At 30.1% G+C, this 17,577-nt stretch overlaps 1 protein-coding gene across 1 annotated transcript in view; it reads left to right on the forward strand.

Annotated features, from left to right (window-relative positions):
• Nucleotides 1-17,577, forward strand: part of Drl-2 (Derailed 2) — a 76,178-nt gene that overhangs the window by 32,582 nt on the left and 26,019 nt on the right. The window contains exons 5-6 of the mRNA XM_065512544.1: nucleotides 493-653; nucleotides 819-961. Of these exons, the coding sequence (XP_065368616.1) occupies nucleotides 493-653; nucleotides 819-961 (304 nt within the window). The remainder of the gene's footprint in view (nucleotides 1-492; nucleotides 654-818; nucleotides 962-17,577) is intronic.

Raw genomic sequence — 17,577 nt, forward strand, 5'->3', positions numbered from 1 at the left:
CAGAGACCTAAACTGGGAATCCAGAACGTTCGGCTTCTTTCGTTTACACAACGAAATTCACATGCATACCATTGAAATTGATGGTGCAGAGTTCTCATAGTATTTATCAAGCTTAAAGGGACATTTTAAAGGGACCTTAAGCAGACAATGTCAATTATCTTTGTCAGATAATACTATTAAACCTCTAAACGTCATCCGAATTTATACAAATTTTCTGCATTTATTATTTAGAGACGGAGAACATTTTAGATGATAGGAGCTACAAAAACACAAAGTGTGCAGATGTTATTTTATATGTAAAACAAATTTTATGCATTTAATTGTGGAAATTATTTTATGCTAGTATGTACAAGTATATTTAATGCTGACTGAAACCTTCCCTTTAATCACACGTTTGGTGCTATTTAAAAATCTCATACCATAAATAATAGTATTATAGGAACTTAAATACATATTTTATTATTCATCTTTAATATTTTCTCTTATCTTTAGCACCAGTTTTACAACCGCTGCTTATGGCAGTCATCAAAATGTCTTTATACGCTTAGATCCTTTAGGCCGTCCACCCAGTGCTAACAGTGGTTCATATGCCACCATAGCAAGTCTCAATAAATATCCCTGCGATTCAAAGAAGTCATGCAACATATTTGAAAGTAAGTTTCTTATAATTTTCTAAATTTGTTTCCTTAACTTACAACTTACTTATTTAGTTATTTATTTAGTTTATATTGCAGTAGATAGACAACAAGTGTATTTGATATGCCAGTGTAACTAATACGTATTTCATTATGTTTTGTTATGTTTATTTCGTGTTTTAGAATTTCGTAGTTCCCCAACACCCTCACCATATGCAACAGCTTTGCTGCCCATGGGTGATCAGATAGCAGAGACAATTTATTCGAAACCCGAATCAGTGTGTCCCTCGAGAATTTCATATTATGCATCGTCACAACTAACACAGGTATGTATTTTTGTACGAATGTATGTTGTTTTTGTTGTTATAGTAATTGAGACAGAGCGAGCGGAAAAAAAACATCACAAAAATAACCATAAACCTCAAAAAGCAATTATAATTTCTAAATTTGATACAAATTTTATGATAAATTTCTATGGGAGCCAAAACTCCACAGGGGGTTTGAGGGTTGTGATTTACCGTTTCATAACAGTAAATACGACTGAGTATAAGGGTTGTTGTGTGCTTTTTTGCTGAGTGGAGTTGTTAATAAAAAAATAAAATACTTTAATTTCATTTCATTTTATTAGAATTTTTTTTTTATTTGTTTGTTATCAAAACTACTTCAGATTTTTTTAAGCTGTTGTTCAATTTCTATTTTGTGCTATTTTAAGGTCTTTGGGTTAGTGGGTTCATTTAAATTCGTTTAAATGTTGTGTTTTTTTTATTTCATTTCATTTCGTTTTGTTTGTTCTTTTAGACTGCTGCTGCAGCTATTTTTTTAGCTGTTAATGGCTGTTTGAGTTGAAATGCGTTGGGGTTTTTTTTTGCTCCTCATGTTTGCGTTTATGTTAAGCTTTTAACAAAAATTTAAATTTTCAACACGTGCCGGTGTTTAAATGATTTTGCTGTGTTTTTGTTGCAGGCACCAATTTCTTGATGTTGTTGTTGTTGTTTTTGTTGTAGTTGTTACTTGAGATTGTTTAAAGTTGAAAACGTGCCAAAGGCGATTACTTTTTACAAGTGCTCAATGGACCAACAAATATTTATACTTTTTAACTCTACATACATACATTTCAACAAAATTTTCCTCAAATATTGTGACGCTGGCAACAGCCACATCAACATCAAGGCAACGACAAAAAAAGTGTAATATTGAAAAAGCTTTTTTAATGTTTTTTAATATGAGCGCATCCTTTCATTTCATATTATACCGGAAAACACAAACTCAAACACACACACACTTAAACACACTGAAAACACATTTCCACTTTATTTACACTCAAACTTCTGCTGTGCCACATTCTTGAAACTCTAGAGCATTAAAACGGTGTTTTGTCAGCACTTGTTTACATTGCAGGAAATTCGTACAGGGACATCACTCCATAAGCTATGAAGGTCGTTCCAAGTTTGATAATTAAAAATATTGATCTAAGGCAAAGTACACACATATATTTCTCCCTGTGTAAGACACGCTCAATTCCAAAATACAAAATCTAAATTAAAGAGATTCACTTAGAATGTTTAGGATCCTTCTAACATTTTTGGTATTGAAAATCAGCAAAATAGATTCAGTACACAAAAGTTTTGTACCAAAATGATAGAAAGCTTAAATTGTTATTGTAATGAGTATCTGAATATTATTATAAGTGACCCATAGGATATTTTATGCAGCTAAAAACTTCACCACAACAGGGCCAGGTTTCTACAAGACAACAATATTGAACAGTCGCAAACCTTATTTTCACAAATTTGCCCAAAGCAAGTTGTTTGTATATGAAACCACAATGTCAGGTAAATAGTCCCTTAAGTATTTTCAGATTGGCGAAAGTAACTTATGGGATTTTCCACTGTACATTGTAATGAATCGCTTGAACAGAACGAGGCCAACTTTTCCCTATTATGCCCAGATGTGTATTATACACCGTAGATATCTATTTGATGAAATTACGGGCAACAATATGTAAATTCTATGTGTACAACCGAATCATTCGATTGGCAACAAATTCGGTTACTATCACGAATCTGTTTTCTCTGTGTAGTATTGAACATATACTATTCCAAGTACGAATCTGGTCTTGTCATTGTGATCCTCAGATATTTTACCTCATTTGAGAACTCAATTTATAAGCCATTCAAAGTCGGCTCAATAACTCATAGACCTATTCGTCACTTTCTCCGCACCACTTGGTGGTGGTATTAAGCGCAAGCTGATATGATGAAACTCTATGATATTAAGTTTTTCAACAGTTCATCAATAACTATAGTCCATAGTATAGGCTATGTGCTCCTCGTGTAGGCTTGGATGTTACTCATTAGTCCATTTTAATAACTCTAGATGATAGCATCTGCCTATGCTTGTTCAGTTTTATTATTATTTGCGGGGTTTCACACACTGAATATTTTGTGCAGCCTTAAAGTTTCACCATAACAGATTTAGGCTGCGTATGAAGCCAATTATTCTATTTGATGCGAAATCAATTAAATCCCCCGGGGTCATTAAGGCCCTTCCGAGCCATTTTGTTCTGAAGTTCCAAAACCTGCGCTGTTCATTCTCAACATTACCTGAAATGAATGATACCTAAAACAACAGTGTCCGGTGAATAATCCATTAAGTATTCTGAAGTCACCCTTTCCGAGCGATAGCAGCAATTGAGATCTTCGTTTGGACAGAGTAATGAATCGTTTGGACTATCTAAGTCCTGATAAATTACCCCAAAATTGGGAAAATAGGGTCAATCGACGTGGGAGGCCAAAAAACTGTTTAGGGTCTATAAGCGAGCGTCGTGCACGTTCATTACCAGAATGGCCTTCATATGTTCAGGCACCCAGCAAAAAGTGAGTTTATTGTGCGCTCCGTGTTCATTCAAGATGTCCAGCAGTCCATAACAACACCAGACCTTACTTCATATGATAATAAGGCTCTAAAAGCAGCCTGGATATCCGACGTAACAAATATCCTAGTATCCCTGTAATGTAGATGAGAATGTACCCATAGGGATACCACTTTGAAAATTGGATCCATAAATACCCACCCCAGTGTCAACATTAGACTTTTGGGAACCATCAATAAACCACACTGATTTATGCACTTATCCCTTTCAGGTATAAGCACCCTAAACTTCCTATATGACATCAAAGTTGGTGACATATAGTCTGATAATAGGATCATTCCCAAAGATGCCTAGAATACGCATTTGCCCAATTTCATGGTAGCCACTAAACTAAAGAAAATATATTGAATTTATCGAAAAATAACATGTGTTACAGGCGATTTAAATTTGGACATCGCCCAATTGACACAATACCGAGACTTGTAAAATACAATATATACGATTACAGTCCATGGATTGAAATTATACATGATGTTCACACAGAAAAAACAGATTCGTGATGGCAACCGAATTTGTTGCCAATCAAATGATTCGGTTGCACACATATAATTTTTCTGTCCTATCAACAGATCAGTTGATAAAGAAGAATTTCGGTTAAAGCAACCAAACTTTTGTTCACCCTTCCAAAATTTTGTAGCCACAACTGTAAAATTCGGTCATTAAGGTAAAATCATTCGATTGGCAACAAATTCGGTTGCTATCACGAATCTGTTTTCTCTGTGCAGATAAAGAATTCAATATTTATTAATGTTTTACACTCTAGAAAATACAGAAAGCGCCATAGCTTCTGGCATGCAATTTTTTGTCGTCCATGGACACTATAATAGGATCTATAGGGGGGACTTATCAATTTCCAAATTCATTTTAATTCAGTCCAATTGTTTTCTTTGCCCTTATCAAAATTTCTCTGAGTGTTTAGTACACTTGAACTTTCTTTGCACTTCAAACATAGATTGGGTTACAATGAGCAGTTATAATTCGTTCATTTATTCTATTTTCATTTTTAGTTCATGTTCATGTTCTTTGTATTTTTCCGTTTTAAAATCCGCTCATATATCGCTATTTAAGTTTTTTGCTGCACGTTTACGATATCAAACGAAAGTAAAAGGGGTTGAAATTTGATTTCCTTTTTCGTTAAAAGGTGTTCAAACGCACACGTACACGGAATAAGTATTGCTCTTTATAGTTAATAAAATAAATGTAAAAATTTCAAAAAGTTTAATATGAATTTTTACTATTTCTACTTGTGCCAAGCAGCAAATATTTATTTATTTATCTACTTTAAAAGTTTGCTTTGTTTTCTTGACAAGAACACACATGTAGTTTTTGATTTTTATTTAAAGATCATGTTGCATGTGCCTCCTGTTGTTCTTTGTAATGCTGCTTGTGGTGTAGATGGTGGTGGTAGTGTTAACTTTAAGTGTACAATCCATACAATTTGTTGCTGTTCAGATAAATATCTAACCTCTGAAATTAGCAAACCAAAGTTTAGAGAGATCCCAACAAGTGAGATAAGAAAATGTTGCATAGTCTTTACTGCTGCTAGCAAAAAAACTTTTGCAAGTAACGAGGAAGTATGCTACAGTATAAAGAGAAAGGGTGTAATATGTTTAACAATTTAAAAATAACAAGATTTATCTTAGTATGGAAAGGCACAAGACAATTTATATTCCAGTGAATATTACTTCTTAGTTTGTAACAAAGTTTAGTGTCTGTGTAAAACACACTAGCATCAGCAATACAACATTGAAATTAATAAAATTCATCTAAAATGTTTTTAAATAGCCCTAGTCAGTTCGTTATAGAAAATCAGTAATATCGATTGAGTAGAAATGAAGTTATTAACCTAAATGTAAGACAACACCGAAAATACTTTACAGAAGATAAGCTAAGCCTGTTGCTTGTTGTTGTAGTATTTTTTACAAGGTTTGAGTTAAAAACAATAATAACCTATACTGAAAGTAAGTCTAACTCTGGGTGTAGGGTGTTTAATAATCGTCACAATCAAATATAAGAATTCTATTAATTTTTTTTGGGAAATTTATAATTAATAGCACTCATACGTTGAGTTAAAATGAGTATTGAATATAATCATAGTAAAATGTTACGTATGAGTAATATTTTAAAAACAAATATTAACAAATAAATATCAATCATACGTCAATATGCAACAGGAGATTATTATTTTTTTATACTTAATCCTACAAAAATTCAAAGAATTATGAACTTTATTGTCATTAGCGATTCAAATGTTATGTATGAATTTACACTCACATACAGCAATAAATATTTAACTTTAATTTTTTATCAAAATCAACATTTAAAAAAAATAAATAATATACGTATTACATATATTTACAAACAAAATAACATAAAAATAAGCACAAAAAAACTAAAATATTAAATTTAAATTTCCACGAAATCATTCACAAAGCCTAGTTTTCTAGCAGTAATTTTTTGAAAAGCCTTTCAAAAGCAGCCAAAAAAACCAAAAAACAAAGCTTTTTATACAGAATGCACAACAAAAATATTTTAAGCCAAATATTTTATTTCTAGGAATACTTCCTCTTTGTCAGTTGCAATGATTTTAGCATTAAACAAAAATTCAGCTTTAATATAAATACATATTCATACATACACACAGATATACATACATATATTAACATCTCTGTATATATGTATGTACATGCAAATATAGTGCATAAAATATGAAAAATATGAATGTATAAATTAAAATTCTAGGTTATCATCACAACTTTCCAGCACTTTGCTGCTGGTGCACTACCAAATAACCAAGCCATAGAAAACTGACTATCTCGGTGAACTTTAATGAACCAACATACCAGATACACTGTAGACCGTGTTGGTGTAACAAAGTGCAAGTACTTGTATCAGTGTTAGTCTTATGCTTGTTTTTTTTTTATTTCATACATACATACATTCCCTAGAGTACAGTTTAAAAAAATCTGTCTTTTTTTCATAGAAACATTGTAAAATGTACTTACTTTTTAAAAAATACCCTCACAGCCACACAGCAGTTAAACATTCTATATACTTATATTGTGTATTTGTGTATGTATAGATGGATTTTTATCATCATATTCATGTGTGACAATTCTCAAAGATTGGATACTAATTTCAAAAATGCTTGTTTGTTTAAACTGTTTATATTTGCCTAGATTTCAATTTCACCCTCATTACAAAAAACAACAACAACAAGAACAAGAATAAAAGCAAAACATTGACAACATCAGCAGCAGCAACAGAAAGCTAGAATACAAATACCGGCATAGTGCACATGACAACACCCATACAAACAGATATATTCACCAATTACCCCCACCCTCATCACTCCCATCCCTCTCATTCATTCATTCACTCACTCACTTCTCTGGCGTTTAGTCAAGTAAATGCAAAGAAGATTCATTCCTGCTTTTTAATATAAATTCAGAAAATTAAAAGAACTTTAAGGATAAACACCAAAAACAAACCGACCCACTTATACAACAACAGCAAAAACAACACATCGACAACCCATCTGACCAGAGCATTCCTAAATTTTATCACCATCGAAATTTGTGCGAACGTTTCACTTAATATAGTAAAAATGTTGCAGCAACATGTTTATGGTAAAAATATAGCATTAATATGTTTCTAGCAAAAATGTTGCATCAAAATGATGATTGCCAAAATGTTGCCACAACATGTTTATAGTAAAAATTTTGCTCAGTTTGTGGTAGCAAATTGACATCAATAACAAATCATTAGCACTATCGATCCAGCTTTATATACTAAGTATCACAGTATCAGTTTAGATATTTTAAAAATTCTCGAATTTCAAAAAATTTGCAGGAATTATTCGTTATTCTGCACATTTTTGTTTAAGAATTATTCGATTCTACAAAGTTTCAATTGTTTGGTCGGGTGGGATTACTATTCATATATATTTGAATTAACAAAACCCATACATACACTGTACGGAGGACTGACTCCTGCATGGTTGGTTATTGTTTATATGAGTAGCTCTCTGGCTGCCTATTAGTTTCTTTTTGTTTTCCTTTTAGCTGCTGAACACAATGGGTATGATGATATTTGTTAATGAACTTATTAAGTCATAAATTAATTAATCGGAAAAATAAATATTTTTAATAAAATTAATGCCCGAAATGCCTTCAGATAAATAAATAAATTCATTGATTATCTTCGACAAATGTATTGATTCAAGAATTATTACTTTGATTGAAATGATTCGATGATATTTCAAAGCCAAAGTTCAAAGAAATATAAAAAAAAAATTTATCGTGCTAATACATGTTCATTTTATGGCAAAAATGTAGCAGCAACATGTTTATAGTAAAAAAACTTGCAGCAAAAAAATCTTTCAGCAACATGTTTATAGTACAAATGTTGCGGCAACATGTTTATGGTAAAAAATGTTTCAGCATCATAATATAAATGTTTCAGCAACATGTTTATAAGAAAAATGTTTCAGTTTATGGTAAAAATCTTTCAGCAACATGTTTATAGTAAAAATGTTGCAGCAACATGATTATAGTAAAAATGTTGCAGCAACATGTTTATAGTAAAAATGTTGCAGCAACATGTTTATAGTAAAAATGTTGCAGCAACATGTTTATAGTAAAAATGTTGCTGCAACATGTTTATAGTAAAAATGTTGCTGCAACATGTTTATAGTAAAAATGTTGCTGCAACATGTTTATAGTAAAAATGTTGCAGCAACATGTTTATAGTAAAAATGTTGCAGCAACATGTTTATAGTAAAAATGTTGCAGCAACATGTTTATAGTAAAAATGTTGCAGCAACATGTTTATAGTAAAAATGTTGCAGCAACATGTTTATAGTAAAAATGTTGCAGCAACATGTTTATAGTAAAAATGTTGCAGCAACATGTTTATAGTAAAAATGTTGCAGCAACATGTTTATAGTAAAAATGTTGCAGCAACATGTTTATAGTAATCTAGATTAGAATAGAAAAGTGTGATTTACTTATAGCTTTAATTTAAAAAATGTGTACTCAGCGAAAATAAGTATAAATTGCAAATTTTTTTGAAATTTTTCTTAGAACACATATATAGTGTAATAAATTGCAAATTTTACAAAACAATTACTAATTTCACAAAAAATTGCATTTGTTTTTTTGCATACTAAGTTGAAGGATACAAAAGATTCGGCATATATTACTCGTATTCGATTTTTATTTGTCCTAAGCAATAATTAGATCAGAAGTTAATAAAAGTTTTTTAAAGTCTTGCCCTGTCTTTATAGCCTTCAGTCCCATAGTTCAGCAAAGAGGATGCTGCCATCTTTAGCTTTGACTCTGCTGTGCACTATGGCCATGCAAAATAGCACAAATAAAACAACAGCAAATTAACAAGAACATTCCTGCACATGCTGCTGCTGATGTTTCGACGGCTGTTGTTGCTCTTTAAAGTTCTTGTATTGTGAACTTTTAAAGATGTATAAATGTTTATTTACATTTACAATGTATGTGTATCTGGATATGTAGCAAATATACATACATACCCATACATAAAATCCTGACTGACTGTCTGTCTATATATTTACGTATGTATGTGATGTGAGTGCATGCATGTGTTGGTATATACATCTACAAATGTACGTGTATGTGTGAGTGTTATAAACATGCTTGTATTCAACCAGTCGGAAGAGAATTTAATGAATTTCCAGACTTAAACAAAAACACAAATACAAACAAAAACAGTAATGACTTAAATGGTAGAATGGTTGAACAAAGACAACCAGAAAGGGGAGCAAATTAACATTAGAGTTAGCCAAGGAGTGGGGGGAGCTTAAGGGGGGATACAAGGGATATTGTTATTCTTTTTTTTTTTTGTATTATACTTTTGTTTTTCCCCCCATCTCAGTGCCTTTCATGTTGTGTTTGTGAAATTAGAGTAAATTGTAATTGTAGTGCATGTATTTATGTGCTGGCTGTGTCAACAAAAAAAAAATAATAGAAAAATTTGCTATAGAGTTGGAGTAGTTGTTTTTAATTGTATTAGTATGTATATCTATACAAACACACAGTATACACTCACAGTATAATGAAAACAATGTTTTATGATTTTTATGCTAAGCCTTGTGTTTGTACGACATGTATGAATGTATGAGAATTTAAGCATGCATGCATGTTAGTGAGGCCAAGTATGTAAATGTATGTAAGAGTGTAGAGTGGAGGACCAACTTGTTTTTCCCCCATTAACTTTAGGACTCATTTACAACATTTACTTAACATTAAATCAGTCTATAAACGTTTAAGAATTTAGCACCGACAACAAATGTTGAAACAAAATAAAAAAAACAATAAAAATTACAAACTCCATAATAAAATTAACACGCTTACATGCATGTCGCAAAGAAACATCTTTACTTGACTTTCCTTAACTCTTCATTTAACTTAAAAGCCAAACAAGCGGTAGGGGGTGGGGGTTCTCAATTTTTTCTATCACAAAATAAACAATCTACACATCTGTTGCAACATGACTTTATGCCACATTTTATTTAGTACTCACACACACACTCACAACATGCCATCCTCACAATTATAGATACAAAGAAAATTAAAAATGTTAGAAAAACATTTTCAAGAATAGAACAAAAAACAACTTAAATATAAATTGTTGGCAGACTTTACCAAGTAGGCGACATTGAATCCATATTCTTTTAAAACACACACACAGGCAGACACTTGCATACATGGATTTGTAGTCTTTAACTTTAATAGAACTAAGTCCTGTTTGTTTGAGTATGAAAACAAAAAAAAGTTTTTGTTTTATTATTTTCCAAATATTTACAAGATTTAGTTGTCTGCTTGCAGTTATAAAACTAACACTTGCCACAGTTTCACTAACATTAATGCAGTTAACTATGGGGTGGCAGATTATTGGAACATTTTGGTATAAATGCTTTTAAAAGAAATTAAACAAATGTCTGTAACAGTATTTATACTTTCCAAGAAAAGGAAATATTACTGGAATAATTTAAAAAAATATCTATGCTTTCAATGAGGGATTTAATTATGATAACTTTTAAACCAAAAGGATAACTACATTGAAACTTTTTATTTGAAAATTCAGTAAAAATAATTTAAAGTTCATGGAAACGTTTCATATATTAAATAATCAGTAGAGTTATATTTTAAACCCCATATTTATAAAACAAATTTTGTATGGAAATTTGCTATATATAGAACAAAATTTGTAGCTTGTTCTAAGAAGGACAACCCGTGCTGTGCCGACTTTCGATTTAGTTTTGAGGTGCATTTACAAGGGGAAAAAATGCATTTTTTTTTTAAATTTTTGCCATTTTTGCAATTTAATTTAAAAGAATCGAAATGTGTACGTAATTGTCGTTCTAATAAGATATAAAAGATAAAAATTGGTTATAAAATGTTAAAGTTATTAAAAAATCGCCAGGCTTTTAACGAGTCTCAGACCACTAGAACATGAAATGTAGGAACAAAATTAACATATTCTGAGAAATATTAAAACAAAAGCTTATTCTTACTTAAAATATATCCATATTTACTTGTATATGAGTTTTTATCTTTATAGGATACAGTTAACCTATTCGCAGGTATAACCAAAAAAAATATTTTTTTTTTAACGGCAAAACTCCAATTTCAAAATTTTAAAAATTTTGTTAAACAAATTTCAGAATTTTTTGATCATCACATGGGGATTTATTTACAATATAATAGGGAATAAAAATGTGAAAAAAGTATGCCAATACCTCCCATAGTTTTTCCGTACCTGCGATTTAAATTTTGCGATTTTCGATAAAAAAAAAAAAACTAATTTTTTGGCCATATTTTGGCGAATGAGCCCAATTTCCTTACTGTTATTAATTTTAAGTAAAATCAGTTCTGAATATTATAGTCCAGGTAATTTTAAATATAATTACCTGGACTATAATATTCTAAAAAACATCGAAAAACGTTAACTCTTAAATCGTGAAGGTCAAATTTTTCAATATTTGGAATTTCTAATGGAAAGATAGCGAAATATTATATATTTTTGGGCCGATTGTGATGAAACTTAAGAAAAATATAAAATGAAGTCTAGTATTTTCAATAAACACAAAAAATAAAATTAACCCTTAATAGCACTTGGGGTCCAAATAACCCTGAACTTTTAAAATCATTTTGAACCCAAGTGCTCTTTAGGGACAAATACTTATATAAAAAGCTTATTACTATGAATTTATTTATGAATTTAGTTGTTTCAAATTTGAGATTTAAAATTGAAAAATCTTTCAAAATCTTCCTTTTTATGTTATACAGGCTAATTACTAAATGGTACAGAAATATATTTCGGTTTTTTTTTTTTTTTATTTTATTAATGATTATATAATACAATAAATGAAATTATATAATACAGAGTACGAGTATGAGCAACTAGGCCTTCAACTCATTTCGGTTTTAAAGTTTCCAATTTAGGTACATACTACTAGCTCAATTAAACAAATTTCGGTAACTGATTGCATTTTACATTAAAAAAATCAGGGTATTCAAAGATGATTTAAAATAAGAATTCAAAACACTATTTTGTAACTTGATCACTTATATATCACGCTATTGTTTTTCTAATAACAAAAAAAAACAATAAAAGAAGTCATATAACTTCAATTGTAAAATCTGCAATTACCACGACAACAATTAAATTATTTGTAAGAAAGTCCACATTATGCATCATCTTATAGGCCTTTAATTTATTTCAACATTCTAATACCAAGAGTTCACACTGTTTATTCATTCTACTTAAAAAATACTAAAGAAAACTATAAACATCGTTAAGAAATTAATCTCAAATTCTTTTTATTTTTCTTTTCTTGTGAGCTTTAATACTTTTATTTTTTTTACAGTTTACTTCATTGACTTTATTTTTCCGTTTCTAGTTTTAATTGAAAATCTTATTTTTCCCCTGCTCTGCAAGGATTTTTATTTAGCCGTTGGGACAATTAGACAACCAAGCAACCACCCACCTTTTAGTTTATTAAAAAGGAAAACAATTGGAAAAATAAGAACAACAACAGCAATTACAAAAACAAACAAAAGACCGTTTAGTATGCTGAATGACTGACTTTATGTCAGTCTGTCTGTCTCTCTGTCTATACTTTATTTCTATTACGACATTCTACACTTATTTAACAACAGCAACAATAATTAAAACAACAGCAGCAACAACAACAGGTGCTAATTAAAAATGTTGTCGCCCCATTAAATCCATTTAATGGCCTTTTGTTGTTTATGTTCTGCATGTTGTTGTTGTTGCTATTATTACAAAATATGTTACTTGTAGACTTAAAGGCCAAAAAGAGGAGAAACCAAAACACAAAACACAAAACAAAAAAAAGAAGGGGTTTCCGTACAACTTTACTTATTGTTGCTGTTGTTTTTGTACTTGTTTTAATGGCTGAATGTTCCCATAAAATTCCTCTTTTAGACAATTGAAATAAAAAAAGTAATAAATGTTTTGTTTTTTCATTTGTAAATGAAAACGAACGAGTTCCCCTCTCTCTTAGACCTTTTGTCTGTCTCTCTATGGAAATCAAATCGCTGTGTTGTAATTGTTTTTGTTGTTACTTTGACTGAAACGTAAAACTCTTGTAGGTTTAAGTGCAACTAATTTATGGATGCAGTCAGTATTCAGCATTCTTTGGTAGGTTCAAGTTCAGTGTTAAAATCCTTATTTCTTTTACCCTTCCCTAGCTGCTAAATTCCTTTAATATTCAAACAAAAATCATTAAAGTCTGTGTAGAAGGAATTAAAGTGTTTAATAATGCGGTTGCAAGTGAAATTGTTGTTATTTTTTCATCTCTCCACTTCTGCTTGTGTATTTGTTTGTATTTGTGAGCGAGTAATAGGATTAAACAAGATGAAAGATTAAAAGCAAAGAAATACTAATTTATGGATTAAAATTTATTTTTCCTTTAGTACAACAGCATCAACAACAACAACAACGACAAACTCAAATAAAGGATTATTAGCATTTTTAAGGCAACGAATTACTAACAACACAAGACGTCTGTTTTTTGTTTTCTGCTAAGTGGTCGTCATAATTAATTTGATGGCAAATAAAGTAACACCAAGCCGGGCATAAAAATTACTTAAATAATTATTTAATTGAAATAAATTCTATTGAAGTAATTTTCAGTGTGTTGTGCTGAACTAATTTTATATTATTGTAAAAGGGTTTTACATTTCTGCCTTGCGTTACGGACGATAGTAAGATTTTTAATCTTCTTATGAGTCGAACTTAACTACACAATGGGGCAGTATCGTAAATTTGATTTTGTTTTATTGACAGAATATTGCAAAGAATATGGATAGTAGAGCAAAATCGATAGTCACATAACTGATAATTTGAACATGAAGGAGATTTTCATGCACAAAACAGAAATACTATATATTCTAAAATATGCATTTATTACAAAATATTCACAAAAAGTATTATTAATTTTAGTTTGTGAATAATTTGTTTCAATATCGTTAGACTTTTTTGTTTTGTTTTTCATTTTAAATAACTATTTTAGTGGAAAATTATTTTCGTTTTATCAAAATATTAGAAAATCTTCTGAGAAAGTCCCCGGAAATCTTTCATTTGATATCCATTTTCTACACGTATAAAACTTAAGGTATGTTTACAAATGTTTTTTGACCTTAGATGACATTTATAAGATTTTATGTTTCTTAAACTGAAGCTTGTTGATTTTAAAAAAAACTTTGTTCAAAAGCAAGAGAAATATGTTTTTTTTGTGGTTTTTCCGTCAAATAATTCAACAATGTAAACGCACCTTTAGTATCGAAATTTCCAAGAATCATGGGAGTCGTATTTTTATACCCACCATAGAAAAAGATGAGGGTATATTGATTATGTCATTCCGTTTTTAACATATCGAAATATTGGTCGTAGAACCAAAAAGTACATATATTCTGAGTCTTCATAAGATTATAGCATTTATATAGCACGATAGGGCCTAGCTTGCTGAAAGGTTCCACAAATACCCTCTGTTGATAAGGTTTGTTTGGAATTAAAATTTTAATCGGTCCATGATTTCACCTAGCCCCAATACTTTTTGAGCAGTCATAAATATGTTGATTATTCGGCAATCCAGATAAAATTTTACACAAATTAGTTGTAATTGCTTTGAAATTTTACTGTAAAGTATGCAGAAAATCGGAAAACATTTGTCCCGCTTTTCATTAAACCAAAAGTTGCTTTTTTTGTCTGTAAGCTCTTTGAAGTATTTTTCATTTCGTCAACTCAATAAAACAATAGTGAATTTGGTGAAATTCTACTTCCACAAAGTGGGTCAAAATATCAATTGAAATATTACTTTTGTTCTAGATGTCTACTAACAAAAAAATTTTAAACTCAATTATTTCGAAATGGCAAAAAAATTATACACTATTGTTTTATTAAGGGGACGATTTAATATTGTTGAAAATACAAAGTTTTATATTAGATTTTAGCAAATCTTATGGTAAAGTTGTGGAAGCCAGAACTGATGCGGAACTAATCCAGTAACTAATTAACATATTGTTACGTTTTTACCTTTTAAAAACGGTTAAATAAACATAAAATTGTAACAACTCTTTATTTATTCAAATTTACACAACAGTTACTATTTATATACACAGTTCCATCTTCTAGTAGTTTCATGAATTATCTATCTAATGGGCAAAACTAGAATGTTCTATTTCTAGAGAATTTAGCAGCTATGTTCATGTTAGCAGATTTTAGATCGAAACAATTGGTAATAAATCTGAATATTCTAAACTACTGAATGAGAGGATGGCGCTACGTAACATATGGCGACCGCAACCATCAATTTATTAAAATAAAAATTTAGCGTTAACTTGATTTCGAGAAATTGACCGTCAATTTCTCCATGGTCATGCGATTTGAGAGCTCTCCAATATTTCCTGTGCGGCCACCTAAAGTCACGGGTTTATGCTGATAAACCAACAACAATTGACGCTTTGAAGGCAAACATTGTTCGTGACATACGCCAGCAATGCTCGTAAAAGTGGCCCAAAATCGTCGCTTTCAAAAAAAATTCTTTGATTTAAATTTACTTTTTGCCTTTCTTTTTACAATTTTAAGTCATATCGGGCTTAAAAAACAGCCTTTATATACATAGCATTGAATCATTTAAAAAAAAAATGCAATTTTTAAACATAATCACAAATTAAAGTCCTTTAGAATTTCTTATTTCTCAAAAACAGAAATTATTTTTCTAATTTTTTAAATAGAAGTATTTTTCTAGATATCGGAGAGAATAAAATTAAAAACAGTTTTAAATTTCTAAAATGCTCCGAAAATTTATTGAAAATTTTCTAAAACCTTTAGAAACATTGCCTCATTCACTGTTGCACAACATTGTATGTATGTTTGTTACAAAAAATAATAAAATTTATTATAAATTCAATAACTTAAAGCCATTAAGTTGCAGAAAAATGTATGTACATATTTATTTATTATTTTCTTTTAAAAGTAGAAACCAATTTTTCATAAATTTAAATTTGGACATTTTCTTGAAAGCTTTTTAATTGGAAATTAAGAAACATAAGGTTATAAATGTGTTGACTACACACTCAAACACACAAATAATGACAATAATTTAAAATTTTGAACATTATTCAAGAAAACAAAAGAAGAATAAACAAACACAAATGAAATGCGAATAGTAGTTGTGACCTACTTTAACATCTCATTGATTTTTGTTGCAGTTTTTTTATATTTTTAGAGCAAACTATTATGTACATAATATAAAACAACATGAAAAAACCAACGACAAGTAAAACCAAAAATTTACATCAAAATAAACACACACACACTTTAATAACGAAAAGTACACATGTACAAATGTAGGTATGTATGTATGTATACCTATTGCTACATACACTTACATTAACATTTACACAATTGTGTGCAAGGAAAAATAATATTTTTATTATGAACTAAAAGGAAGACAACAACAACAGCCATAACCATCATTGCAAGTGTCTCTTTTTAGTCTAGTTTTTGGGTTTTTGTGTGTTTTTTTTGTTTGGTGGTAACAACTACATGTTGTAGTTGCTGGTGCCTGTTTGCAACGTTAAAATACTAATGGTACATTGTTTTAGAATTGTTTTAACATACAACAACAACATCAACATCACTAACAGCAACATGAAAACAAAAGACCGAAAAACCCCCCAAATGTAACAACTTTATAAATAATGCATAAAAACTACAGCAACTAAACAATGACAGTAACATCAACGTCAACAATACCAACAACAGCAGCAGCAGCAAACAACAACAAACCCAACTTAAAATGGTTTTAACACTTTTTTTGGCAAACTGAAAAAAAAGAAGTTAACACACACGCTCACAGCCACACACACCAAAAAAGTAGACAACGTCAGCAACCAAAATAAAAACAAACACTCAAATTCTACACATGCACATACAGTGCAGCACAAAAGTAATTGCAGTAATGAAAAATTACTTTAAAAACTAACAAATAGAAGCCGAATTAGCAAAATTGATTAACTGCACTTTCTGATTTTTTAAGGCTCTTAACCGACTCTTAACTATTTGAAATCAAATAAATTGTGTAGTTTTTAATTGAATCGTTTATTTCAAAAACCAGTTAAGCAACAAATTATTGATTTTGAGAAAATCAAAGAAAAACCTAAAAGTTGCATTAAAAACAGTAATCGACTGGTGTTTCTAAAAAACCGACTTTTTAAAAATCCCGGTTTGTCGGTTAACCGAAAATTTGCCTTTTTTAGAAAACCGGTTTTTCGGTTAACCGACATCGAAAAAACCGGTTAACCGTCATATATGTGTAGAAAACATAAAATGTCCTATAAAGTATATAGAACTTTAAAATTTGTAGTTTTAAGTAGTCAGGAATGGTTAATATTAAATAACTATAAATATACAAAAGTGCTAAATCCATTTTATTTTGTAAAA

Source organism: Calliphora vicina, chromosome 5 (assembly GCF_958450345.1).
Source record: "Calliphora vicina chromosome 5, idCalVici1.1, whole genome shotgun sequence".
Classification (NCBI taxonomy): domain Eukaryota; kingdom Metazoa; phylum Arthropoda; class Insecta; order Diptera; family Calliphoridae; genus Calliphora; species Calliphora vicina.